Below are 26,978 nucleotides of genomic sequence, written 5' to 3'. Positions count from 1 at the left end.
TTATTTTTTAAAAATTTTTAGTGGTACTGAGGATTGAACCTAGTGGTGCTTTGCCACTGAGCTATATTCCCAGCCCTTTTTATTTTTTATTTTGAGAGAGACTTGGTAAGTTTCCCAGGCTGGCCTTGAACTTGTGAACTTGCCTTAGACTTCTGAGTAGCTGGGATTACAGGCATGCACCACCACACCCAATTTTTCTCTTATTTTTAAACCACTATAATTAAAGTAAATCATGTTCATGAACTAGAAGATCCATAAGAGATTATAAGCAGTTCCATGATTCAAGAACTATTTTGGGGCTGGGGTTGTGGCTTAGTGGTAGAGTGCTCGCCTAGCATGCACAAGACACCGGGTTCGATCCTCAGCACCACATAAATGTAAAATAAACATATTGTATCCACATAAAGCTTAAGAATAAACATTTTTTTAAAAAAGAACTAGTTTGAAGCCCCTGAACTGCTTATTTCAGATTAAGAAGTTTAATTTGTAAAATAAAATACTTACTCTGATTAAATTTGATTACAAAGGCTAGTCTTCCATCTGTTTGACTTATTACCTCCACTTACCCATCTCTTATACCAGCACTTTCTTGGAACTTCTAAAAGTATAAGGGAATAGGACAATTATTGGTATAGAACATTTCTCTGATCTCATAAATAGGGAGAGACTTAGAGAATTAAAAGAATTTGACTTTAATAATATTTAGAAGGAGTTTGGGGATGTAGCTTAGTGATAGACTATTTGCTTAATATGTACAAGGCCCTGGGTTCAATTCCCAGTACTAGCAAAAAAATTTTAAATTAAAAAATTTTATATGTATATTTATACACATATATATGTATATACACAAACATACACATATACTTATATAGGTCTAAAAATAATGAAATGAAGGTAAACCAAAGATTAAAACGTCCTTTGTTTAAATATAAAGTGTTAAAAAATACTTGGTTATTTGTTAAAAAAAAAAAAGAAAGTAAAGTCTAATAAATAACTATAAATTTAATGGGATTAAACAATATATCAACCTTTACAAAACAAATATATGGCTGGGGATATACTCAGTGGTTAGAGCACTTGCCTAGCATGTGTACAGCCCTGAGTTCCTTCCCTAGCACTAAGGGTAGAGGGGGGAGCTAAGCTGAAGTAATAGAGATATAGCCAAACAAGAGTTAAAAAGGAAAGTTATAGGTAACACATTTTAAGACATATATTCAGAAGCAGGTAAGTGTCTTGTATTAGGAGGAAGCTATAAGACATGTTGTAAAAAGTAAAGCATGTAGGTTTAGTTATTTTTGAATAATCTTGAAATTTTTGAAATAATATGTAGAAAGACTAGTAGGCTTGTAAGTTTACTTTAGAAAGCCAGTTTAGAATTAATGGATGAGCCAAATGTGGTGGTACATGCCTATAATCCCAATCTCTCAGGAGGTTGAGACAGGAAGATCACAAGTTTGAAGCCAGCCTGGACAACTTAGTGATATCATGACTCAAAACAAAAAATAGAAAGGAGTAGGAATGTAGCTCAGTAGCAGAATGCCCCCAGGTTCAATTCCTGCACTGCAAAACTCAAACAAAAAAGAATTAATGAGTGAAAATCAGAAAAATGTAGAATTTAGCTCAACATAAGAACAAGCTTTTCAACAATGCTGTCCAATATGTGTTTGGTATATATTTGCCCATCACTGCAAGTATATAAATAGGGAATTCTTTGAAGGAATTTAGTGGGCAGGGTGTGACAGTATACACTTATAATCTCAATGATTCAGAAGACTGAGGCAGGAGGATTGCATGTTGGAAGCCAGCCCCAGCAACTTAGCAAGATCCTCAACAACTTAGTGAGACTCTGTCTCAAAAATAAAAAGGATTGAGGTTATGGCTCAAGAGTAAAGCACCTCTTGATTCAATCCCCAGTACCAAAAAGAAAAAAAAAGAAGAATAATTTAGTGATCGTGATAATGTACTGACTGACTGCTATCTATCTGAAACTACTATCTGAAAATAATTCTGATTCAGTGTATTTGTGTGATATGTAGTACAAGTTTCTAGCAAGTAAAGAATTTCTAGCAAGTAAAGAATCTGAAGCTCAATGGTGGTAAAGCACCTGCTTAGCATGTATAAGACCTTGAGTTCAATCCCCAGCACTTCTCAAAATAAATAAATAAAAATAATCATTCTTGGGAATGAAGTTATTGTTTATTTTAAATATATGTCAGTCCCTTTTAGTATCCTAAATATATCCATTGTGATAAAGTGCTATAACTTTATCATTAAGCATCCCAATATCAGCATGTCATAAAAAAAGTAACTATTAGTTGGTGTAGTAGCGAATGCCTGTAATCCCAGCAACTCAGGAGGCTGAGGCAGGAGGATTGCAAGTTGAGAGCCAGCCTCGGCAATTTAGCAAGATCCTGTCCTAAAAACAAAAAGCAGGCTTGGGATGTGATTCCATGCTTAGGTACTCTTGGGTTCAATTCCTGGTACCAAAAATTAAAAAGTAAGTATTAAAATTTAAAAAGTTGAGAAATCTAACAACACAATTTGAAATACCCAATGTCAAGAACTAGAGTCTTCACATACAAATTAGGTACTACAAAAACTAAAAAAGCAATTTTCAATTTTTTTCTATAATTAAATAAAACCATAGAGTCAAGACAGTTTATTAGTTCAAAGCCCAGGAAATAAATTTGTTATTTAAGGAGGAATATGTCCCCCCCTCTTTTTTTTGATGCTGCCTGGGATTGAACCCAGGGTCTTCCACATGCCAACCATGCAGTCTACCACTAAACTATCCCCTGGCCTTTTTTTCTCATTTTCCCATTTTATTATTTTCTTCCTTTGGAGACAGGGTCTTGCTAAATTGCTGAAGCTTCTACAAACTTGCAATCCTCCTGCCTCCGCCTCTAGGGTTGCTAGGATTATAGGTGTGCACCACCATACCTGATTCTTTTTAAAACATTTTTAGTAAAATTCTGTATATGCAACTTTTTGAATATTTTGAATTTCCCCCCTCATTCTTTATTTAAAAATCTTTCTGGGCAAAATCCTAGAGGTAGGAACCAGCAATATTCATAATTCAACTATAACAAATACACTGACTTTGCTGCATAAAAGGGACAGTAGTGCCATTCACAGTGGCACACACCTATAATCCCAGCAGCTCAGGAGGCTGAGGCAGGAGGAGCACATGTTCAAAGCCAGTTTCAACAATGGTAAGGCACTAAGCAACTCAGTAAGACCTTGTCTCTAAATAAAATACAAAATAGGGCTGGGGATGTGGCTCAGTGGTTGAGTGTCCCTGACTTCAATCCCAGGTACCAAAAAAAAAGGGGGCGGGGGGGACAGCAGTTGTCAGAACATAGAACATAATAGTCAAGATTATTATTCTTTTCATAGGCAACCGTCTTTGCCCTCCTTTTCTCTGAGAGCTTATCCCTTAAAGAATAAAATTGATTTGCAGTCTGGATGTGATGGCACATGCCTGTAATCTTAAGAGACTCAGGAGCCTGAGGTAGGAGGACGGCAAGTTCAAAGCTAGCCTCAGCAATTTAGTGAGGCCATAAGCAATTTAGCAAGACCATGTCTCAAAATAAAAAGGGCTGGGATGTATTTCAGTGATTAAATGCCCCTGGGTTCAGTCCCCATTACCAAAATAAAAACGCAAAACACACAGAAGGACTGGCAATGTAGTTCATTGGTTGAGTGCCTCTGGGTTTAATCTTTAATACTGAAAAAAAAAAATTGATTTGCAGGAGGGAAAAAATGCCAACTCCACCCTATATATTCTTTTCTTTTTCATATTATATTATCTTATACAAGGAATTTTAATTTATACTACAAAAAAATTAGATACTGTATAAGTCAAGAAGTAGACCTGGGTTGAAATGCTAATTCTGCCACATAGTAGAAATGTAACTTGTGCAGGTTTTGTAACCCATCTGATTCTTCATTTTCTATGATAAGCTGTGAGTAATAATAATTGGGATTGTTGGGAGGATTGAGATAACATTCACCATGTGTTATTAATTAATATCATTATCACTATTAATGTGTGTATTTATTTTAGGTATTTTTTATTGGCACGTTCTGATCCAGATCCGAAAGCTCCTGCTAGTAAAGCTTTTACTGGATTTATTGTGGAAGCAGATACCCCAGGAGTGCAGATTGGAAAAAAGGTAAAATGTATATTTATCAATGAATAAGATCTCAAATATTATTTTAACTATAATTATCAAAGTTACTATTTGTAACTTTGATGATAACATGAAATATTTTATATGTTGCTGAAGGCTTTAAATTGAGAAGAGTCATTTCACATTATTTTGAAAGTCTGCCCATTCATAGTACCAAGCTATGAAGAATACTAATATTGTAAGGTGTAATGAAACAGAAATCACATTATCATTTATATTTCAAAGAACTTTCCCACTCTTTTTCCTTTTGGATTCTCCCTATAAGCTTTTGGTAAGATAAGTGACGTTGTGTCCATTTCCTGTGTTAATGTGATATAAATGGACTACCCAATATTATATAACATTAAGTCAACCATCTATGCCTGAAAGAATGTGGGATGGCAAAGCACCTAAAATGTGAAAAGAAGAAAATTTATTTAAATAAGAAAAGGTAGTTCAACATATTTGAAAAAGGTTGTAATCTGAATGTGTGGAGATAATTTAGCACTTAAGAAAATTTAAAACTTGACAAATCAAAAGAAATATAGTCATTAAAGTAGTCCTAGTGGGAGCTCACAAAGCATGGTTTAAGAGTCTAATTCTGATCCTATGACGAAGCCTGTGTTGGCAGGGACATTTGAGAGAGCTGATGAATGCCAATGGCTCTGATGGTGGCAGGGAAGGAAAAAAAAAAAACTATAACCATACAATGTACCTAAGGCAAAGGAGGATTTGTGGATGTTTATTATGAATTACTGGAGGTTATATGAACATATTTTCTTCTTCCCAGATGGGAAAAAGTATAGATTACTTGATCAGATATTAGAGTAGGTCTATATAGCTTTAACTGGAGAAACTAATTTGAATTGATTGAGTTTAAAAAATATTATAAACCAGTCTTATGAATGTGTAGAATCCTGTTTTCTTAAACTACATCAGAATCTCTATGCTGTGATGCATGCCTGTAATTCCAGCTATTCAGGAGGCTGAAGCAGGAGTTGGAGACAAGCCTGGGCGATTTATGGAGACCCTGTTTCAAAATAAAATGGAAAGAGGATGTAGCTCAGTGGTAGAGCACCCGTGGGTCCAGTCCCTAGCACTACAACAAAAAAGAATCTTTCCTGTTGTATCCAAACCTCCTTAAAATGGAAGTATGTAAACTTCTCTTTTAAGTTGTGAAATTTTAAAGGTAGAAGTTACCCTACGTGTTATTTATTCAGTCTCTTCACTGATTATTGAATCTGAGAACCAAGTTAATGATTTACTTAAGGTCACAAACCTAAGAGGCTGAATTGAGATCAGTAATAAAGTTTTCTAGGAACTTATCCACTGCAATTTCTGACACTTTATTGTGCTATATTTTTTAAAAGAACACATTAAAGGTAGACTACACCTAGTGATATTATTTATAAAACAAAATATAAGTACTAAGAATGTTGTGTTTCTTCAAATAAATTGAATTTTATTTGTGTAACATGTCATGTTTCCTGCTTCGGGATGGTTGCTAGCAAACTCAGGGCCAATTGTATGGCCCATCTGTAGAAATAAAGTATGAAAGCCTTACCAACTTACATTTCTTTTTTTCATAGTAAATCCACTCCTGATTTTATCTTGGTATTTCTAATCTCATTGTCTTTTTATCCAGTTTTCTCACTTAAAGCATCTCTAATTCAATAAATACTATTATTGAGTGCAAGTAGGCACCATTCTAGGTATTAGGGATAGTGCATTTATTAAAACAGATAAAATCCCTTGTCTTTGGAGAACTCACTTTCTAGTGAAGGGGTACAGATAATTATATTGTATATATTTAAGCCTTCTCAAATCTTTTTGAAACAAATGGCCATTTGCAAAATTTGATGTTTTCAAAATGTTGTGTGTTTTAAAAATTATATAGTTTGAGTTGAATCAAGGAAGCATTTTGGTTTTAAATGTGGGCCTTGGAGGTGATTCTGGGAAACAGGTTAAACAGTGTTTTGTAAATAATGTTTTTTCATTATACCTGAATGGTAGTCTAAGGTACTAGAGTTTATTAATTTATAAAGGCAAAGTAAAGGGATGTTGGTTTTTCCTGAGTCAAACTATACATTGTCACTATTTGTTAAAACCTAGAAGAATATTATTAATATTTAAACAAGAAAATTAAAGGATAAGCTTATAGCTTTATGTTTCCATTGCCTGTTTCTCCTCTTGCTTATTAAAACAAGATTAAATTTTTTTTCCTTAAAGAGGAGAGTCATTGTCTGCAACTTCTCTTAAATAATTCAGTATGATGCTAATAGTTGCATACATACACAGTGAAAGAAATAAAGTAATGTGTCAAAATGTCAACAATTGGTGAAATTAAGTAAAAGGTATATTAGTACTCATACTACTTCTACAATTCTTCTATTAGTTTGAAAATTTTCAAAGCAAAGAGTTGAAGAAATATATAGTTTAGCAATTTCTTATAAATTTATAAGAAATTATAAACATACACCACATACCCAGTACTTCTATGTATTTATGTGAGAGAAATGGAAACAAAATCCTATGCAGAAATATTTTGGCTAGTTTATTCCTGATTGCTAAAATTGGGAGGAAACAACATCAGAAAGGCTACATAGGACAAACTCAAAACCAGCATCATAATGAATAGGGAAAAACTGAAACCATTTCCTTAAAATCTGAAACACGACAAGGATGTTAACTCTCACCACTCCTATTCAGTAGAGTAACCAGAAATTCTAGCCAGAGCAATTAGGCAAGAGAAGGAAATAAAAGTGATAAAAATAGAAAAGGAAGAAGTCAAATGATCACTGTTACAGATGATATGTTGCAGATGATATCATTCTATACTTAGAAAGATCCAAAAAGCTCTACCAGAAGACTACTAGAGGTAATAAACAAATTCAGGCGGGGCGCAGTGGCACATGCCTGTAATCCCAGTGGCTCCAGAGGCTGAGGCATGAGGATCATGAGTTCAAAGCCAGCCTCAGAAATGGCGAGGCTCTAAACAACTCAGTGCAACCTTGTCTCTAAACAAAATACAAAATAGGGCTGGGGATGTGACTCAGTGGTTGAATGCCCCTGAGTTCAATCCCTGGCACCAAAAAAAAAGAAAAGAAAAAAAAATCAGCAAAGTAGCAGATTCCAGAATCAACATTCAAAAATCAGCAGTTTTCCTATACACCAATATTGAATCTGTTAGAATGAAATCAGGAAAACAATCCCATTCACAATAATCTCAAAAAGAAAAATAAATAAAAAAAACTGCCTAGAAATAATTCTAACCAAGGAGTTGAAAAACCTCTATGATGAAAGCTATAGAACATTGCAGAAAGAAACTGAAGAAAACCCAGGAAGATGGAAAAATCTCCCAAATTCACAGATAGGCAGAAATAATATTGTCAAAATGGCCAGTGTTGTCAAAAGCAATATTCAGGTTTAATTCAGTCCCTCAATTCCCATCAAAATACCATTTTAATCTCACTCCAGTCAGAATGACAGACATCAAGAATACAAATGGGGGGGGGGGGCGCTGAGGTTGTGGCTCAGTGGTAGAGTGCTCACCTAGCACAGGTGAGGCACTGGGTTCAATCCTCAGCACCACATAAAAAATAAATAAATAAAAATAAAAGCATTGAGTTTACTTACAACTAAAAACAAATATATTTAAAAAATAATACAAACAGAATTTTGTTGAGAATTTTTGCATCAATGTTCATCAAGGATATTGGTCTGAAATTTTCTTTCCTTCATGTGTCTCTGCCTGGTTTTGGTATCAGGATGATACTAGCTTTGTAGAATGAGTTTGGAAGGGTTCCTTCATTTTCTATTTCATAGAATAATTTGAGAAGTTTTTGGTATTAATTCTTCTTTGTAGGCCTTGTAGAACTCAGCAATGAAACCATCTGATCCTGGGCTTTTCTTGGTTGGTAGGCTTTTGATGGCTTCTTCTATTTCCTTGCTTGAAATTGATCTGTTTAAGTTGTGTGTCCTCTTGACTCAGTTTGGGTTGATTATATGCCTCTAGAAATTTGTTGGTGTCTTTAAGGTGTTCTATTTTACTGGAGTATAAATTTTCAAAATAGTTTCTAATTGTCTTCTGTATTTCAATAATGTCTGTCATGATATTTCCTTTCCTCCTTTGTGTTAAGGTGGCTAAGGATTTGTCAATTTTGTTTATTTTTTCAAAGAACCAGCTTTTTGTTTTGTCAATTTTTTGAATTGCTTCTTTTGTTTCAATTTCATTGATTTCTGCCCTGATTTTAATTATTTCCTGTCTTCTACAATTTTTGATGTTGGTTTGCTCTTCTTCTTCTAGGGCTTTGAGATGTGATGTTAAATCATTATTTTACTGTGTCTAATTTATAAACTAAACTATTACATATATGTACATATGATATATATATATATATATCATACATATATGTATAGATAATATATATGATCATATGATAAAATTTAATTTATAAATATACATATAAACAGTATTTGAAAGATTTGGTACAATTAACAGTTTCAGGCATCCACTGGGAATCATGGAACATACTCCCTTCAGATAAGGGGAAACTACCTAAAATTTTTCTTTGTGTACATTTGACATGAGTAAACCTAATTTTTCTTTTCCTATACGGGGCACTGTACAACTGAGCTACATCCCCACTGCTTTTTTTTTTTTTTAACTTTGAGACAAGTTGCTGAGTCTGGACTTGAACTTACAATATTCTTGCCTAGGCTAAACCTAATTTTAAGAAAGAGGGGAAAGCAAAATCCAGTTTTTAATCAGTAAATTACATTGCTAGCTCTGTTAGTTAAGCTAAGATTAAAGACCCTAATCAAATTATGTTTACTAAATGCTTTTCCTGACACTCATGATAAAAAAGATACTTTTCAGACATATACAAAGATTAATCAAATTTGTAGACCTTTAGACTAGTATTAATTTCAAAGTTTATGAAATATCATATTCGGCTTGGGGTTTGGCAAACACAAGGGTTTTCATAAAGGTCCAAGTTGTGGGCCATGGGGTCTCTGTTGCAATTTATCAATTCTTCCATTGTAACAAGAAAGTAGCCATGGAAGATATATAAACAGACAGGTGTGTTTGTATTCCATTAAAGCTTTATTTACAAAAACAGGATTAAGGCCATAATGTGTTGCCCTGCTTTAGATAATTGCAGAAAGGCGTCTAACAATGATTAAAGCTGAAACCGATGTGACTCAGAAATATTAAAATATGACAATTTTCCTATTAGGAGTTAAACATGGGCCAGCGATGTTCAGATACAAGAGGAATTGTCTTTGAAGATGTGAAAGTACCTAAAGAAAATGTTTTAATTGGTGAAGGAGCTGGTTTCAAAATTGCAATGGGAGCTTTTGATAGAACCAGACCAACAGTGAGTAATATGAGTTTATAGGATTCTTTATTACATTAAGTAAGTTTTTATTTTAACATTATATGCTTGGTGGGGTTGTTATTCCTTGTTGTTGTTTGAACCCAGGGGTGCTTAACCACTGAGCCACATCCCCAGCCCTTTTATGTGTTTTCTTTGGAGACAGGGTCTTGCTGAGTTGCTTAGGGACTTTTTAAGTTGCTGAGGCTGGCTTTAAACTTGTGATTCTCCTGCTTCAGCATCCCAAGCTTCAAGGATTATAGGCACACACTACTGTGCCTAGTGTGTTTTTTAATGTCTTTATTTTAGTAAGGATGGAGGGGAAATGTTACTTTTATCTTTTGTAATTCTTCAGCTTTTTTTTTTTTTTGCTGCTCATAGAAATTATTTTAGCAAATGCAAAATTAATGTAGTTTCTGTAGATTTACAGAGAGGCAGTCCACACACTTGATCATTTTTGTTGATTATGTATTTCTTATTTCTTTACCTATTAAGAGTATTTCCCCTCTGAGGCTTTCCCTTTTCAAACAGAGAATGTCTGTCTTCTAGGTTATCCTGTGCTTTACAAATGACTACCATTACCTTTTTTAGGGAGGGTTGGTACTAGAGATCAAACCCAGGACCTCTTGCATGCTAAGTGCATGTACCACTAAGGTACATCCCCAGCCCCACCACTACCTTTAATTCATAAATAATTGCCTTTATTCTTCTCATCCCCCATTCTCCAACTTCCTTAAGCTACAGGTCATTTTCTCTTGCATAATCCTTAACATAGATCTTAGGCAGGTAGCCATATATTGTATTTTAAAGACAACATTAACTATTTCTTTATGAACTATTAAAATACTAGGTAGCAGCTGGTGCTGTTGGATTAGGACAAAGAGCTTTGGATGAAGCTACCAAGTATGCCCTGGAGAGGAAAACTTTTGGAAAGCTGCTTGTAGAGGTAATTTAATACTGTGCTTGTTTTGTAAAATGTAAAGACACTTATTTTTATCTGAATACATATTTCTTACTTTGGTAGCAAGAAGATAACCAGGGTATTATGAGGATGGTTTTTAACAATAAATTTTCTTTAGACAATGCCAGTAACCACTGGTTGCTCTGGGGATTATTTTAAGAAGAAAAGGAACAGCTAACATTTATTGGGTACCTCTTGTATACCTGGACACTAACTATACTACGTATTTAAATACATTTTCTAATTCTCCCAGTAACCTTTTTCTTCGTGGTGCTTTAAATTTAATCTCTCTTAAAGATCTAGAAACTGAGCTTTAGGGATACTAAGTAGTTTTTCCAAGTCTATACAATTTAAAAACCACAAATCCAGGATTCTATTTTATGCTTTTAGTCCATGTAACTTTCTATATCTTCTTGTGTATCAGATTTTATTACTGAAAAGTCAGGTCTTCCACTGTTGTAAATACTTTCCACACATGAGCATTTAATCCTCTCAGCAACCTCCATTGCTCCCATTTGACCCATGAGGGAATTAAATCTCAAAAATATTTTACAGTTCACCCCAGACCACAAAACTAACATGAAGCAGAACCAGTTTTTACACCTGGCCTCTCTGATTCTAGCATATTATACTGTACCTTTATAAGATTTGTCAATCCTGCCTCTTAAATATGTCTTTATTTATTTATTTATTAGTTGTAGTTGGACACAATACCTTTATTTATTTTTATATGGTGCTGAGGATCAAACTCACGGCCTTGCATGTATGAGGCGAGTACTCTACCACTGAGCCATAACCCCAGCCCCTTAAATATGTCTTGATTCCTTCCTGCATCCCCACATCACCACTGTTGTATCTTAATTATGCTGGTATCACTTCCCTTGTAACTGGCTTCTCAAATCCATCTTTCTCATTGTATTTTCTAAAATAGGCATCCAAAGTCATTGCTACTTGCTTTAAAATAATAAATATTCCCATTAACCAATTGAAAATACAAAGTCAAGTCTTCTGTGAATTACCACAGAAATTCTTAACTCTTCAAACATTGATTTCCCCATTAACTATATTCTGTCATGTATAATCTACCATGTACAGTGAACCTATTTGTATCACCATATGTTAGTGATTCTCAAATCATCTTTGGTGAAGAATGAGTTTAATTTCCAATCAATGGTGGACCATTTTTTAATAAAATATAATAGTGGATCAACCTAAATTGAGTAACAGAGCTGACTCTGAAACAAAGAGTTTATTTGAAAATAGTAGTGGATTATAATATGAATATGCATGCTAGGGCAGATCATAGACACATATGAGGGAGTTGAGACAACAGGAAACTCTTAAAGATAAAGGAAGTCCATATAAGTTGTTCTATAGCAAAGACCATTGGGGACTTGTTGCAGAAGTTGACATTAGCTCATTGGTATAGACAGCCATTGATAGGCAAGTGTTCATGTGCAAGCAAATTATCTGAAATTCTGCAGTTTTGTGGAATTCCTTGTGAACTTCCTGTCATAGACATACATATGTGAGGGACTTTCCTTTATGGCCTCATTTCTGTTTCATTAAGACCTAAGTGACTTTATTTTGTTACTGGCAACTTTCACAAATGTCACAAAATGTTTAATTGCTATAAAAGTTTCTAAATGCTTGCTGTCACCCACCTTCTGTATCATGAACCAGTAATAGGTTGCGGACTACCACTAAGGACAGACCAAATTTGGATTAGTATCTCTCTATTCTGTATTCTAAATGATTTTCTCAGGTATAGTTTCTAATTTTCTAATCCTATTACTTTTTTTTTATTGGTTGTTCAAAATATTACAAAGCTCTTGACATCTCATATTACATATATTAGATTCAAGTGGATTATGAACTCCCATTTTTACCCCCAATACAGATTGCAGAATCACATCGGTTACACATCCACATTTTTCCATAATGCCCTATCAGTAACTGTTGTACTCTGCTACCTTTCCTATCCTCCACTATCCTCCCTCCCCTCCCCTCCCCTCCCATCTTCTCTCTCTACCCCATCTACTGTAATTCATTTCCCTCCTTGTTTATTTTCCCCTTCCCCTCACAACCTCTTATATGTAACTTTGTATAACATTGAGGGTCTCCCTCCATTTCCCCTATTACATTTTTTAATGACAAAATTTAATCTCCATAACATATATTTATATTAGGTTCTTTTCCATTTCTTCCCTTCTATTACGGTATTCTGTTTTGTTTTTTTTAACATAGTATCTCTTTTTCCTTTTATCTCCATAATCATGCAAAAATTCTTCGTTCATAGTTTACTTCAGATTTTATTCTGTTATCTCTGGATTTCTTAGTGCCAATCTTTTAGTATATTGTATCAGGCAACTTCATTATGGCTAGTTATCTCCTGTTTCAGTTTTTGCTTCTAAGCTTATCTGCAGGAGGTATTATTTTTCTTAGTACATTGTTGAAGCAGCCTAGAGCCTGACTTTGGTACCTTTTTTTCTATTTTTGTCAAGTACCACAAAGATTTACCATTCCATAAGCTGTTCTTTTACATTAATTTTTCTACTTGGAACTTCTATACATTATAAGTACATTATATTAAGTGTTAATTTAGCTTATTCATAAATAAGTAATATCTATATATACTATAAAATTAAGATCTGTCATCTTTCAGGTTCTTCTTTTTTTTTAGAGACAAGAGAGAGAGAGAGAGAAAATTTTTTATTATTTATTTTTTTAGTTTTTGGTGGACACAACATCTTTATTTTATTTGTATGTGGTGCTGAGGATCGAACCCAGCGCTGCATGCCAGGCGAGTGCACTACCACTTGAGCCACATCCCCAGCCCCTTTCAGGTTCTTCTTACCAGATTATCTGAAGATAACTCTTTTTTTGACTCTTCTTCAACTTAATATAGAATCTTCTCCTTTTGTGTGCCCTTTCTTATAGGTTCTGAAGATTCTTATTCAGTATAAGAAAAGTCATATGAAGAATTCCTAGTTTTTGTTTACTATTTAATTTAAAATACAGTCTTAGATATTTATCATTTATTTCTACTGAAGATTTGCTTCCCTCTTAAGTACTCTATGAAATGCATTTTAATTAATAAGTATAGTGATGTGGTATCATAATTCCCTGTCACCCTTTTACCAGGTACCCCAATCTGTGTGCTCTTTGCAGCTCCAATCTGCTAGTTTGTGTTCTCTGTATATAGTTAGTATTATGATTAAGAAGAGTCACTTCATACTTGAAATCCATGCTTAAATAATTGTTTAGGCTTTTCATGTCAGATATTAGGAAATATGTGATAATATATAACCATATACTCCTCTGGTAACACATAGAAACTTGGAGCCAAGCAAAGTAAAAAAACTTAAATCTTTTATGTTGAATGTGTATTATAAACATGGCAGGAGGGAGGTAAAATGGTAAAAATTTAGTGTGTTTTGTTAATTTTTAATAAAACTTAGGTTTTACCTCCAATATTGTTTTTCTGTCCATATTATTCAGATTCATTTATGACCCTCTATGCAGTCTACTTTATTCTTCTGCTTGTTTACATTGAAATATTAAATTAACACTATAGGACCTGTTCATTACTTTCTAAAAGGAAATGATATTTTATTGTACTTGCTGTTTCTTTTTGTAACTCAAACATAACCAGTCTTGGTATAGCTTTTAGTTATTCCTCATTCTATTTCTATCATTTCTCAGACTCTTTTTCTTTCTAAGGAACTGGTGTATATGTAGCTTGTGTCCATTAACTCCAAAGAGAAAGATTGGGATTATTCCACTTTTCGTTTTTGTTTTTGGTACTGCAGATGGAACCCCAGGGGCCCTTTACCACTGAGCAACATGCCTTGCCCTTTTAATTTTTTTTTTTTTTTTGAGACAGTTTCTCCCTAAGAGGCTTGCTTTGAATTTGCAATCCTCCTGCCTCCATCTCCTGAGAAACTAGGATTATAGGCATGTGCTATTATACCCAGCTGACTTATATTTTAATTTTATTTTATTTTAGGGGACTGTATAGAATGGTACTCTAATAAGAACTTTCTCATTCACTAGTATGTTTATTGTTGTTATTGCTTCTCTCTTTATGTGAATGCTGTGTCCGCTTCTTATCTTTATTTTGCTTAACCTGATGTGGCTGCCTGATAGTTGCTAAAAGTAAGAATATGGTATTTTTTTCTTACCAATGATTAAAACCAGAAACATCAGTTATTTATTAGGAAGATAAAATCCCTTAATGGCCATAATTGCATATTTTTTTATCTAGTCAAAACTCTTTGAACTGGGTTTGGTGGTATATACCTGTAATCCCAGCAACTCAAAGGACTGAGGCAGAAGGATCTCAAGTTCAAGGTCAGCCTCAGCAATTTAGTGAGGCCCTGAGCATCTTAGTTGAGAACCTGTCTCAAAGTTAAAAAAAAAAAAAATTTTTTTTGAAAAGATTAGGGATGTTGCTCAGTGATAGAGTGTCCCTGAGTTTAATCCCAGTAACCACCAAAAAAGAAAACAAACAAAAACACTTTGCACTTTGGGTGAAGTTGGTGCAGTCTAGTCTGGGATATTATGAAAGAATCTATTAAGAATAAACTCCCATTATATTGATTATTATTGTTAATTAGCAATAACTTTTCTCCTACAGTAACCATTTCTTGATAGGAAAGTGGATGAGGGTAAAAATGCTATGAAACTCGAAACTCAAATATGATTTACTTATCAAGAAAAAATATTTACATTTCTTTTTCTTTCCTTTATTTTTTTATGTTTTGCATTCTCCTCTATGAATGGTGGTCAGTGGCAACCCAGTCAGGAAAAATGGAAAATAATTCATTCTGCCATTCAGAGTAATGAAACTTGGGGCTGCCAGTATTACTTTTCTCTTTGGAAAACAGTATGACTTAATAAAAAAGAGTCTGGACTGAAGGTCAGGACTAAATTTGAATCCTCCTTCAACAAAGGAGGATTTTGAGACCTTGAGCAATTTAATTAGCTTCTTTCCACCTCGATTTTGTCATCTGTTAAGTGGGAACTATGAAAACTCTTTCCCTGTGTGATCTTGTATGATTCTATGGCTTTAAAGACAAAATATGTGTCAGTTACTATAAATTATGTCTCTAGCCTTGATCTCTTCTCTGAGCTTCATGCTTTGATTTTCAGATGCCTCCTTAACTTCCCTACTTAATGTCCTGTAGGAATTTCGAAACTAAATTCACTTTTTGTTCCTTTCCTCTTCCTTAATTATTTTATGCTCAAAATTCTGCCAGTATCTTCTCATCACGTGAAGATTAAATTCTAAAGTCTTTCCACTGATCTTCTGTCAACCATTTTGTCTTTTTATTTTTACTTTTCCCCAAAATATGCTTAAGAATAGTTTTTTCATTTCATTCACTTCCCGATTATTTCACTAACAGATCCGCTCTGTTCATTCTATGTACAACAATACCTCCAACACTCTGTATATTAATCCTGCCCATTTTTCTTCATACTCTTATTACTATCTAACATTATATCATATATATGTTTCTTTATTATCACCCCTTATACTCTCACTGGAATGTAAGTGAAAAAGGATTTTCTGTTTTTAGAAACCTTTATGCTCTTATCATTTAGGATATATTTTTTACTGTTCTATTTAATTTAATAAATAGTAATTGAACACTTACTATATTAGAATTATAATAATTAGATGGTATTTCTATTTCAGGCACTATTCTAAGTGCTTTTCATGTATCAATTCATTTAATCCTCAGAATACTAGAGAGTAGGTACTGTTATTTTCATTTATCACATGTAAAAACATTAGGCCTACCCAACAAATGATGGATCCAAGACTTGAACCCAAATAGTCACTTATTAAAAGAGCCTATCCTCCTTACATGTCACATGTGGTATTCCAAGGGATAGAAAAGAAATTTAACAGTTTATTCCTTCAGGAACCTTTAATGCTACTTTGGAGGTAAGATACTGTTATAAAACAAATATTCTAAAGTCTTAGAAATAAAATAGGGCAGTATAAAATTTAAGTCCTAATCTAAGAACTACAAGGCAGAGTAACAAACCAAAAGTAGAGAGGTTGTTATGGGCTGAATATAACCACAGGAGGTCTGAACTGGGTTTACCAACTGAATGAGACTCTCTGGGAGTTAGTACCACCCCAGATATTTTAAATCAAAATCTCCTGAGGCATATGGGCAACTTAAAGAAATTTTCTGTTATGTATTAGCTTGCCAAAGTTGTGATAAAATAAACATTTGCCCATGTTGTGAATAGAAATATAAATTGGTGCAACTTTTATGAACCACATTTGGCAATATATCAAAAGAACTTAGACTTGGGCCCACATAATGTAATCCATAATCTATATTCCTTAAGATTTTTAACTTTCATTTCAGCACTGTGTAGATAAAAACAGAATGTTTATTGTCCATAGAATGGATGGAATACTTTGTAGATATAAAAAATAAGGAAGTTCTTTATGCATTGATATAGAAAGCTCTCTGAGACAAGAAAAGCAGAATGAAAATCCATCAATGTAGTAGTGTAGAAGATGTGTAAAAATGTGGAAGACTATAGATATGTTTGCTTCTATATGTGAGAATATCTATGAGAATTAAAAAAAAAAAAAAAAAAAAAAACCCTGAACGATTAACTCTTAGGAGAGGAATTAAGTGGGGTAGGTAGTGGGCAGGTATGGTAGAATAAGAAAGGAAACATTTTTACTGTATATCTGTGTTAGCTTTGTGTTGCTATGACAAAATACCTATGATAATCAACTTAATCAGAAGACAGATTTATTTTGATTCATGATTTCAGAGGTTTCAGTTCATGGTTACTAGGCACTGTCACTTTAGACCTGTGGCAAGGCAGAACATAATGGCTGGCAATATGTAGCAGAGCAGTTTCTCATCTCTTGGTGTCCAGGAAGCAGAGAGGGGCAGCGGGAGGGGCCTGGGGTAAAGGGCACGCCCCAGTGACCAATCCTCCACCGAGGCCTCTACCTCCTAAAATTTCTACCACTTCCCAATGCAACATCAGCTCTGGACCAAGCCTTCAGTATGAGAGCTTTAGGGGGACGTTTAAGATCTAAACAATAACAACATCCATTTACAGTTTTTGACTTTGAATTGACAGCTATTTTACTTATTCAAAAATAACAAAATGATTTTTAAAAAGCTAAAAGAATTATTGGATTAAAGGAAAGGAAACAATTTAGGCAAGTTTAAATAAGGGAGGATATTATCCTGCTTATTGCACACAGGAGTTATTCATACTGGTTAATTATGCCTCCTAGAAGACCTAATTACCAAGTCAATCTCAAGCAACTTGTTACATTCCAAAACAGTGCAGCCAGGTTTCAGTTACTAAATATAGTGAATATATGAAATTAAACAGTTCTGTTTTTTTTTTTATAATGGTTGGTTTATATTAGTTTGTAGTTAGGTTAGAACATACGTGGTTTTCATAACACCTAAGTTTTCAAATTCCAGTTTGATGTGCTTACTAAAGGAACAGGTTTCTAGTCCTCTTTATTGTTTCTGAATGCCTATAGAGCTTCTTTTAATGTATATTATTTAAAAGCACATGTTATTTTATTGTAAAATATTTTGTATTATAACAATATAAGTTAAATTAAGTAATAAAATTCCATTATTCTGTCATCTAGAGATAAATTGCAGAGAATATTTCACTCTTCATTCTTTTTTCTATGAGTATATTTTTTCAAATTATACTATATACTTGAAAATTTCACATAATATATGGTAAACATATTCTATCTTGTAACACATCTTGACTATATCAATCATAGAGCACTTACCTATTATTGACAATATTTGTTTTATGTCTATATGGCTATGAATATCTAGGGGTTATGAAGCATGTTATCAGTATCTTACACCTTACCATGCTATTTTTCTCTATCTGTAGCACTTTTACTAATAAAAATATCCCAAAAGACACTAGAAGAATATATATATATTTGTGCTCAAAGTGCATACATAAGCTTATACCAGTTATGGGAAAGCATTAGATATACCCAAATTGAGGGACAGTTTACAAAAAATGATCAATCAGTATTCTTCCAAAGGGCAAAGTCATGAAAGACAAAGGCTGAGCAAACAGCCTGAGAGAACTTATGAAGAAATAACTAAATTCAGTGTGTGATCATAGAAAAGAAAGGATAGTGGAAAACCTGGCCAAATTTGAGTAAAGTCTGTAGTTTAGTTGATAATATACCAATTATGAATATCCTGTCCTTGCTCATTGTACTGTAGTTGTATAATACATTAACATTAAGGGAAGGTAGGAATAGCTTTTCTGCAGTCTAAAATTAATTTTTAAAGAAGTTCTAGGAGAAAAATTTTAAATTTTGTCAAGAGGTGTCTTTAAATTGCTTTTTTTTTAATTCTAGCACCAAGGAGTAGCATTTTTGCTGGCAGAAATGGCAATGAAAGTTGAACTAGCTAGATTAAGTTACCAGAGAGCAGCTTGGGAGGTTGATTCTGGTCGCCGAAATACCTATTATGCCTCTATTGCAAAGGCATTTGCTGGAGATATTGCAAATCAATTAGCCACGGATGCTGTGCAGATTTTTGGAGGCTATGGATTTAATACAGAATATCCTGTAGAAAAACTAATGAGGGATGCCAAGATCTATCAGGTAAGATTAAAAATGATTTTTGTTGCTTATTGGGGGAGGGATAGAATATTCATAAATAATAGATTTTTTATTATTTAGAGATTTTATGCCACTAGTCATATAAAACTCACTATTATGGATGGCTGAACTACTTTTTAGAACCAACCTGCACAAAAAAGAATGTTATTTTTGATAAAGTATAGGACTAGAGAGGGACTAGGCTAACAAAGTAAATGGTGCAGACATATATGTCTGGATCAGTATTCTTTGACTATTAACATCTTAACTAATTGTAGCCCACATTTTGCTCTCCCCAAAAGTATGCATGCCATTTAAAATTATGTTGAGTCTTGCCTGTTACTCTCAGATTCATTAAAACCATATTTGTAGTCAGATGCCACCATGAGGTGACAGTGATATTTGATTTCTAAATTAAATTTGTGGTTAGAAAAACTTAGGTATAATTTAGCAAATAAGACAAAAATGGGCATCTTCTTCATTCATGGCTTAATTATAAGACATGCTCCTTAATATTCCTTCCCTTGCTGCCTTACCTCCACCAAATTCTTTGACAAATCCAGTCGTTTGAAATCTTGAGTGGAATTAGAATGCTAGAGATGAAGCTGGGGGAAGTGGCACACTCCTGTAATCCCAGCAGCTCCGGAGGCTGAGGCAGGAGGATCGAGAGTTCAAAGCCAGCCTCAGCAAAAAGCTAGGTACTAAGCAATGCAGTGAGACCCTGTTTCTAAATAAAAAATACAAACTAGGGCTGAGGATGTGGCTCAGTGGTTCAGTGTCCCTAAGTTCATCCCCTAGTACCTCTCCAATCACCCCCCAAAAAAGAATTCTAGAGATAATATGTTAGACATACTGCAGCCTCTATTTAAACATGAAAAAACTGAGGACCAGAATTTGTTCATATCCAAAATCAGAAGTTTATCTGGTAATAGTATCCCTTTCCTCAGGCTTGTAAGTATTATGTTATTATCAATCATTTAACTTTTCTCTACCATCTCAGAAAATGAACTAACAAATGGCTAACTAGGGTTAGAAACTTAGAATAGAAGTGAGTGCTTACTACTTGGAATATGTAAGTGACCAAAACCAAATCCTCCCAACATCTTTGTTTCTTTTAATATCTCTGTGCTTAAGAAGCAGGAGGGAAAAAATTAGGTTTAATATGAAGAATAGAAAATTCCTGAAAGTGACTGGATAAGAAAATTCAGAAAAGTTGGATAGGTATTTCAGCAATTTTAAACTTCAGTTTTCCCAAATTTTTTGAAACATAAACATCCTCCTCTTTGCTATTTGAAGACTTTTTCCAAAGTTTGATAAAATGATTTTAAGCTATTCTTACAAGTTCACAAAATCAGGTTTCAGACTCTCTTTATGCTACAGACCCTATATATAGTTTGATTCAGTTTAGTATTAAAATGAAGCTTCTATTGTTGTCCACATATTGAATAAAAGAAGATATTTATGTACAAAAGATATTTAACCTACTTTTATATTTTTCTTACAGATTTATGAAGGTACTGCCCAAATTCAAAGGCTTATCATAGCTCGTGAACATGTTAGCAGGTATAAAAATTAAAAGAGACCTCTACAGAAACGTGGTAAATCGTTGAATAATTAGAATACAATCTACTGTTTGTTTCAGAAAAGAGAAAGGGCTTTTAAAATAAGTATTCTTATATAAATCTATATCATTGATTCTAATGTTAGTTTGCACTTTTGTTTAACAACTCTATGATTTCCCTTTTTTTCAGATAGATTTGGTTTCATTACAATTATGTGTTGTCATAATATTGTGATGATGCACACCTGTAATTCAAGCTACTTAAGAGGCTGAGGCAAGAGGATCACAAGTTTGAGGCCAGCCTCGCAACTTAGTGATTTAAATTAAACATTTAAATTAAAGAAAAATTTTTAAAAAGGTTGGGAATGTAGGTTGACTTTCCTTGCCTACCATGTGTGAGGCCCTGGGTTCAGTCCCCAGTATTGTGGGTCCTTTTGTATCACTGTACTTGAATTATATTAGCCAAGAAAATTACATTTGTCATTTGATGCCTTAAAGAAGCAGAAATACCTTGGAATTTTATTATTTTCCAGTGATATAAAATTGGGCCTATGAATTCAAATATGCCAAAATTTACATTGAGAAAATATTATAGGATCTGGATAACATCAAACAACTTGCCAGCAACTTTGTAGATTTAATGGTATTATGTATTAAGTGTTTACAATTTGAAATGCACTTGCCTTCATTTCTGCACAATAGCCAAAATTTCAATATTCATATTTGCTCATTATACAACTATGAGAGATTTCTTGAAAATCTTTTTAATGATGACCTCATGTTTTACTTGCCTTATTTAAATCAATAAAATTTGCCCTACATTATTTTTATATGACTGTTGAACTCTAGGTAACCTTTTGTTTATCACGTACAATCTTATTCATGTACATGCATTTTGAAGGGGAACTTAAATAAAATCATCTGTTCAGTGCTTAATAATGTATCATTGTGTATTCTTTCTAGAAGTTTTATTACTTCATGTAATATGTGTACTTCCTAGCTTTACTATGAGATGCAGGTCGGGTTTTGACTTTAAATTGCAATGATGTTACCAACTATATATTTTTTAATCAGACTATTATTATGAAAGACCTCAGAAAATATAAATATAAAACAAGAACCAAAGATTGCAAATGTTTTATAATTCAAAATATATATTGCAAAAATGTTACACTAAATTGAGATGTTTTCTGATACTACTTCTGATTTTTCAATTTTTCTGTATCATTATATCCTGTATTTCAGTTCTATTCTAGTATCATCCAAACTTACAAGTCTCTCAAGACTGCCTTCACTTCAGAGGCCAATCATATGTCTTCAGTCCTCAAAGTCCTTACTTTGTCCAATATGACTACAAATTTAGGTATTCCCATGATGCCACCTCAAGTTTAATAATTTGCTAGAATGGCTCATAGAACTTAGAAAAACACTTTATTTACATTTACCTGTTTATAAATTACAAAGAATACAATTCAGGAACAGCCAATGGAAGAGAACACAGGGCATGGTTTGGGGGCGGGGCACTACATATAGCTTCCCTGCCTTCTACCAGCACAACAGGTTCCCAGCACCTCTATGTGTTCTCTAACCTGGAAGTTCTCTGAATCTCATTCAAGAGTGTTGAGTTCAACCTCTAGTTCCTTTTGACCCCAGAGGAGAAGCTGAAAATCCCCACTTATGAGAGTCTGCTAGGGCTTCCCTTAAAAAAAAAAAAAAAATCCCTGCAGACAGGATGGTGCAAATAGAAATTTATTTTCTCAGTTCTGGAGGCTAGAATTCAAGTTCAAGGTGCTCTTAGGGATGTTTTCTGGTGAATCCTCTCTTCCTGGCTTGTAGACTGCTACCTTCTTACCATATTCTCATGTCTTCTCTGTGCTTATACCAAGGGTTGGATTAGGGGGAGCTCTGGTTTTCTTTTTTTTCTTACAAGGACACCAGTTCTATAAGATTAAAGGCCCTATCTGTTGATCTTAATTGACTCCTTAAATTCTGTCACCAAATTCCTTCACACTGGGAGTTACAGTTTCAACTTCTCAACTTGGGAATTTGCTGGCACAGGGTCCTATGTACACTTGAGTCCATATCATTACACTCTAATTGGTCTTTCTGGTGATCAACACCCTTTTGAGGCTATATAGGGGTCCCACCCTAAATCACCTTATTAGCATAAATGCAGGTATGTTTGAAAATGGCTCACTATGAATGATAAATGATATCTTTATCAAAGTAAATTAGTTTTTCCAAACTTTTTGAAACATAAATATCCTCTTTGAAGATTTTTTTTCCCAAACTTTGATAAAATGATTTTGTTATTCTCACAGATTTCACAAAATCAGATGCTCTGTATGTTACAGACCCTGTATATAATTTGATTTTATGCCAGGAACTGTGGACAAAGACCAAATATGTATTATACCACATTTATTATACCATAAAAATCTAACTGGGGGGTGGGGTACTGGGGATTAAACTCAGGGGCACTCAGCCACTGAGCTACATCCCTAGCCCTATTTTGTATTTTATTTAGAGACAGAGTCTCACTGAGTTGCTTAGTGCCTTGCTTTTGCTGAGGCTGGCTTTGAACTCCTTGTCCTCCTGCCTCAGCCTCCTGAGCTGCTGGGATTATAGGAATGTACCACTGTGCTCAGCTTAATGTTTTCTTTTTTAAAGTTTAAATGACTTTTTTTCATGCTAATATTGAAATTGTATTTCAACTGCACAAGATTGGTAAGATTTAGAGATTTCTTAATTGAATATTACATAGAAATTATAAGCTAAATAGAGAATATGCATTTCAAATGCAGATTTGAATTTGCAATTTGCAGATCCAAAATTTTACCTACCAGTTTAAAACACATAGCTTATAGACATGATATAAATGTGCTTTTAAGGCCATATGAGAATACTGAAGTATGCTTTTTAGCATTAAGCAATTATACAACTTATATGAATCATAACTTTTGAGTCACAACAAATTAAGCTACTTTAAGCAAAGACAAAGGTGTCTTAAATACACTGAAATGTCTCTTGGATGTGAAGAGCGGGAATGGAATCATTTACAAGAAGGGACTACAACCAGACAGTCTTGAGGAATCCATGAGACAGTCTTTTCTTACTCCAAACACTTCTTATTCTCACATTTCATTCCTTCTTGTTTTATAGTTTGGCTTTCTCGGCTTTGATTCCACAATAGAATAAGACCTCTCTGTAGCATATTTGTAATATTAAATTGACCATCACATATAGACATTAACTGTCTAGGGCTGAGAGAGAAATTTGGGAATACAGAAAAAGAAAGATAGTACACTGAGTCTCAATAGAGAAGTTCCCATGAAACTTGAAATGCAAAACAAACAACTTGTAAGCAATGCAGCCCACATCCTTATCTCACATCTCAGCCCCCATCCTTGGCTTTCATCTTTGCCTTCAAAAAAGTAAAACAATGCAGGAAATAGAAAAGAAAGGTAAGGGGGAAAGTGCCATTGATATGGATTCTACAATTATAGTCACAAATTTTAAGACATTACCCCATGACTAAACAGAAGAAGAGGTCTTTGGAGATTAAAAACTATTCCGCAGGCAACAGTGTGTTTGGTTTATTTATTTTAACACGTGTTTTATTCAGCTTTTTTGCTGCTGCAACTAAAAGACCCAACCAGAATGACTATAAAGTAGGAAAAGTTTGAAGGTTCATGGTTTCAGAGGTCTTAGTCCATAGAAGACTGGCTTAATTCCTCAGGGCTTGAAGTGAGGCAGAATGTCATAGCAGATGAGTGTGGTACATGGAAGCAGCTCACATGGTGATCAGAAAGCAGAGAGGTCTCCACTTGCCAGATACAGATATATGCTCCAAAGCCACACCCCTACCCCTATATGCCCCAAAGCCCACCTCCTCCGGCCACATTCTGCCATTTCAGTTACCATTCAGTTAATCTCTATTAGGGGATTAATCACTGATTCGGTTAAGACTCTCACAACCCAGTCATTTCTCCTCTGAACTTCTTGCATTGTTTCACAGGTAAGCTTTTGGGGGACACCTCACATCCAAACCATAACAACATGACAGATTTTAACTCATAAAAACTGTTATAAAAATTGAAGAGCAGCTGGTATGTGGTGCATGCCTGTAATAACGACTTGGGAGTCTTCTGCAGGAGAATCACAAGTTGAGTCCAATAGCAAGGCCTTAGGCAACCTAGTGAGACCCTGTCTCCAAAACAAACAAACAAACAAAAACACAACAAACAAACAAACAAACAAAAACAGGAACTGGGGATGGTGCTCAGTGGTTAAGTACTCCTGGGTTCTAAGTCCCTAGTACTAAAAAAAAAAAAAAAAAAAATGAAAAGCAGACATATAGCAAATCAGAATTTGCTCACTGATAAAAAACTGATTAATACCTGAAAAGGCAATAAAATGTAATGCAGCCATCTTTCCTACATAGTAGAAATAAGCTGTAGGTTATAGTTTATTTGTATTATTTTCTGTTTTCTATAATTTAATTTCTAAGAAAGTTGTAAAACAGTTTAGTTGCTATGGTTTGGATGAATATTTCCCAAAAGTCATATGTAAAGGTTTGGTCCCCAGGGTGGCTGGCTGTGTTGGGAGATGCTGTGGTGAGGTGAGGCCTAAGAGGTGAGGCCTAATGAGAGGTCCTTAGACCATTGGTGATGTGCCCTGGAAAAGATTGTGGGACTCTGATCTACTAGCTTTCTGCTGTGGTTGGAGATGCGCTTTTTGCTTTGGCAAAATCATTGCCATCCATACCACAAAGTGATGCAGTTAAGTGGCAGCACTTGCTAAACCTTTGGTATGCTTGCTAAACCTTTAAAACTTAAATAAAACTTTTCTCTTTGTAAAGTTAACTGCCTCTGGTATTTCACTGTAGAAATGCAAAGTAAACTAATGTGATACCTGTGTTAGTCAGCTTTTCATCACTGGGACAAAATGCCTGAAAAAAAAAACAACTTAGAAGAAGATAAGATTATTCTGGCTCACAGTTACAGAGGTTTCAATACATGGTCAGCTGGTTCCATTGCTTTGGGCCTGAGGTGAGGCAGAACATCTTGGTAGGAGAATGTTGGGGAGAAAACCTGCTCACCTCATGGCAGCCAGGAAGCAGAAAGAGGGAGGATGGACTGGGGACAAGATAATTCTCTTTCAGGGCACACATCCAGTGACTTAATGCCTCCAACTTAGGCCCCAACTACTATATTTTCTACCACCTTCCAATAATGCCTTCAAAGTACTAATCCATCCAAGGATTAGTCCATTACTGTATTGATGTAGTCACAGCCTGCATGATCCAATTACTTCCCAAGAGCCCCCCTCTGAACATTTTATACTGGGGTCTAAGACTTCAACACATGAGTCTTTGGAGGTACACTTCATATCCAAACCATAACATGACCAACAGAAAGATAATCAAAGGTGCATATCCCTTCAGATAATATGCAAAAGATCCATTGAGTAGCATTCTACTAAAAGGAGATCCAGTAATTCTGTTTTATCTAAGTCTTCTATGATGTTTTTTAAGAGTCTCTTCCTTACAATCATAAGTAATGGGTCAAGATTATTTTGATTACAAACAGAAAGGTTTTATTAGGTTTGGCCTGACCTTACCTAGGTTCAGCAAGAATGTTAATTAACCCTGTAGTCCTCAAATTTGCTTTGCAAATACAGAGCCATGAAACACTGAACAATTACTAAGTATATAAGATTAATTTCTATCTGAAATTTTTCATAAAAAATCTAACATTAGACTTTTATTAAAAGGCTCTGTAACTTGCTATCCCAAGGATAGGGAACCAAACTCAAGAAATTATCCACTAGGTTTTGCCTGTAGTATCTAAGAATTTGGGTGAGCTTCTCTCCTGAGTATCTTCAAACATTTGCTAGATTTCTGGGCCTGCCAAACAGTACCCTTCATTACCACCTGTAAGACTGGGATTGGCACTATTTCAATTTAATTGCAACAGTTTTGTAGGCATTGACACCACATATAAAGTCAATTTGCTTTGGATAGCACTTGTCATAACTGATCATGAGAGTTATTCTTGAAGAGAAAATTTTAGGTTAATACAATAAATTTATTCAATTATATCTAGGTAAAAAGGAGTACATATTTCTATTGAGTATTGCCATGAAATGCAAGGAGATTCCTTACAAGTAGTTTCTGTATTCTGAGGGCTTAAAATCATATGCCACTTTAAAATTTAAGTTTACAAAAACAGAGCCCACTAAATTGAACTCA

General features: G+C 34.3%; 1 protein-coding gene and 1 non-coding gene across 2 annotated transcripts in view; both read left to right on the top strand.

Moving 5' to 3' along the window:
* The window catches only part of Acadm (acyl-CoA dehydrogenase medium chain), a 35,247-nt gene extending 13,583 nt beyond the window's left edge, over window positions 1-21,664 (top strand). Inside the window, exons 8-12 of the mRNA XM_076863715.2 lie at window positions 4,067-4,175; window positions 9,413-9,553; window positions 10,401-10,496; window positions 18,919-19,167; window positions 20,669-21,664. Coding sequence (XP_076719830.1) covers window positions 4,067-4,175; window positions 9,413-9,553; window positions 10,401-10,496; window positions 18,919-19,167; window positions 20,669-20,740 — 667 coding nt within the window. The 3' untranslated portion in view covers window positions 20,741-21,664. The remainder of the gene's footprint in view (window positions 1-4,066; window positions 4,176-9,412; window positions 9,554-10,400; window positions 10,497-18,918; window positions 19,168-20,668) is intronic.
* LOC143405344 (small nucleolar RNA SNORD74) lies at window positions 4,771-4,850 on the top strand. Its single transcript, XR_013092053.1, has one exon. It is a non-coding gene; the product is annotated as a small nucleolar RNA SNORD74 (small nucleolar RNA).
* Window positions 21,665-26,978: the final 5,314 nt, after the last annotated feature.

The sequence above is a fragment of the Callospermophilus lateralis genome, chromosome 7 (assembly GCF_048772815.1).
Source record: "Callospermophilus lateralis isolate mCalLat2 chromosome 7, mCalLat2.hap1, whole genome shotgun sequence".
Taxonomy (NCBI): Eukaryota; Metazoa; Chordata; class Mammalia; order Rodentia; family Sciuridae; genus Callospermophilus; species Callospermophilus lateralis.
This window is presented reverse-complemented; position numbering and strand designations above follow the sequence as displayed.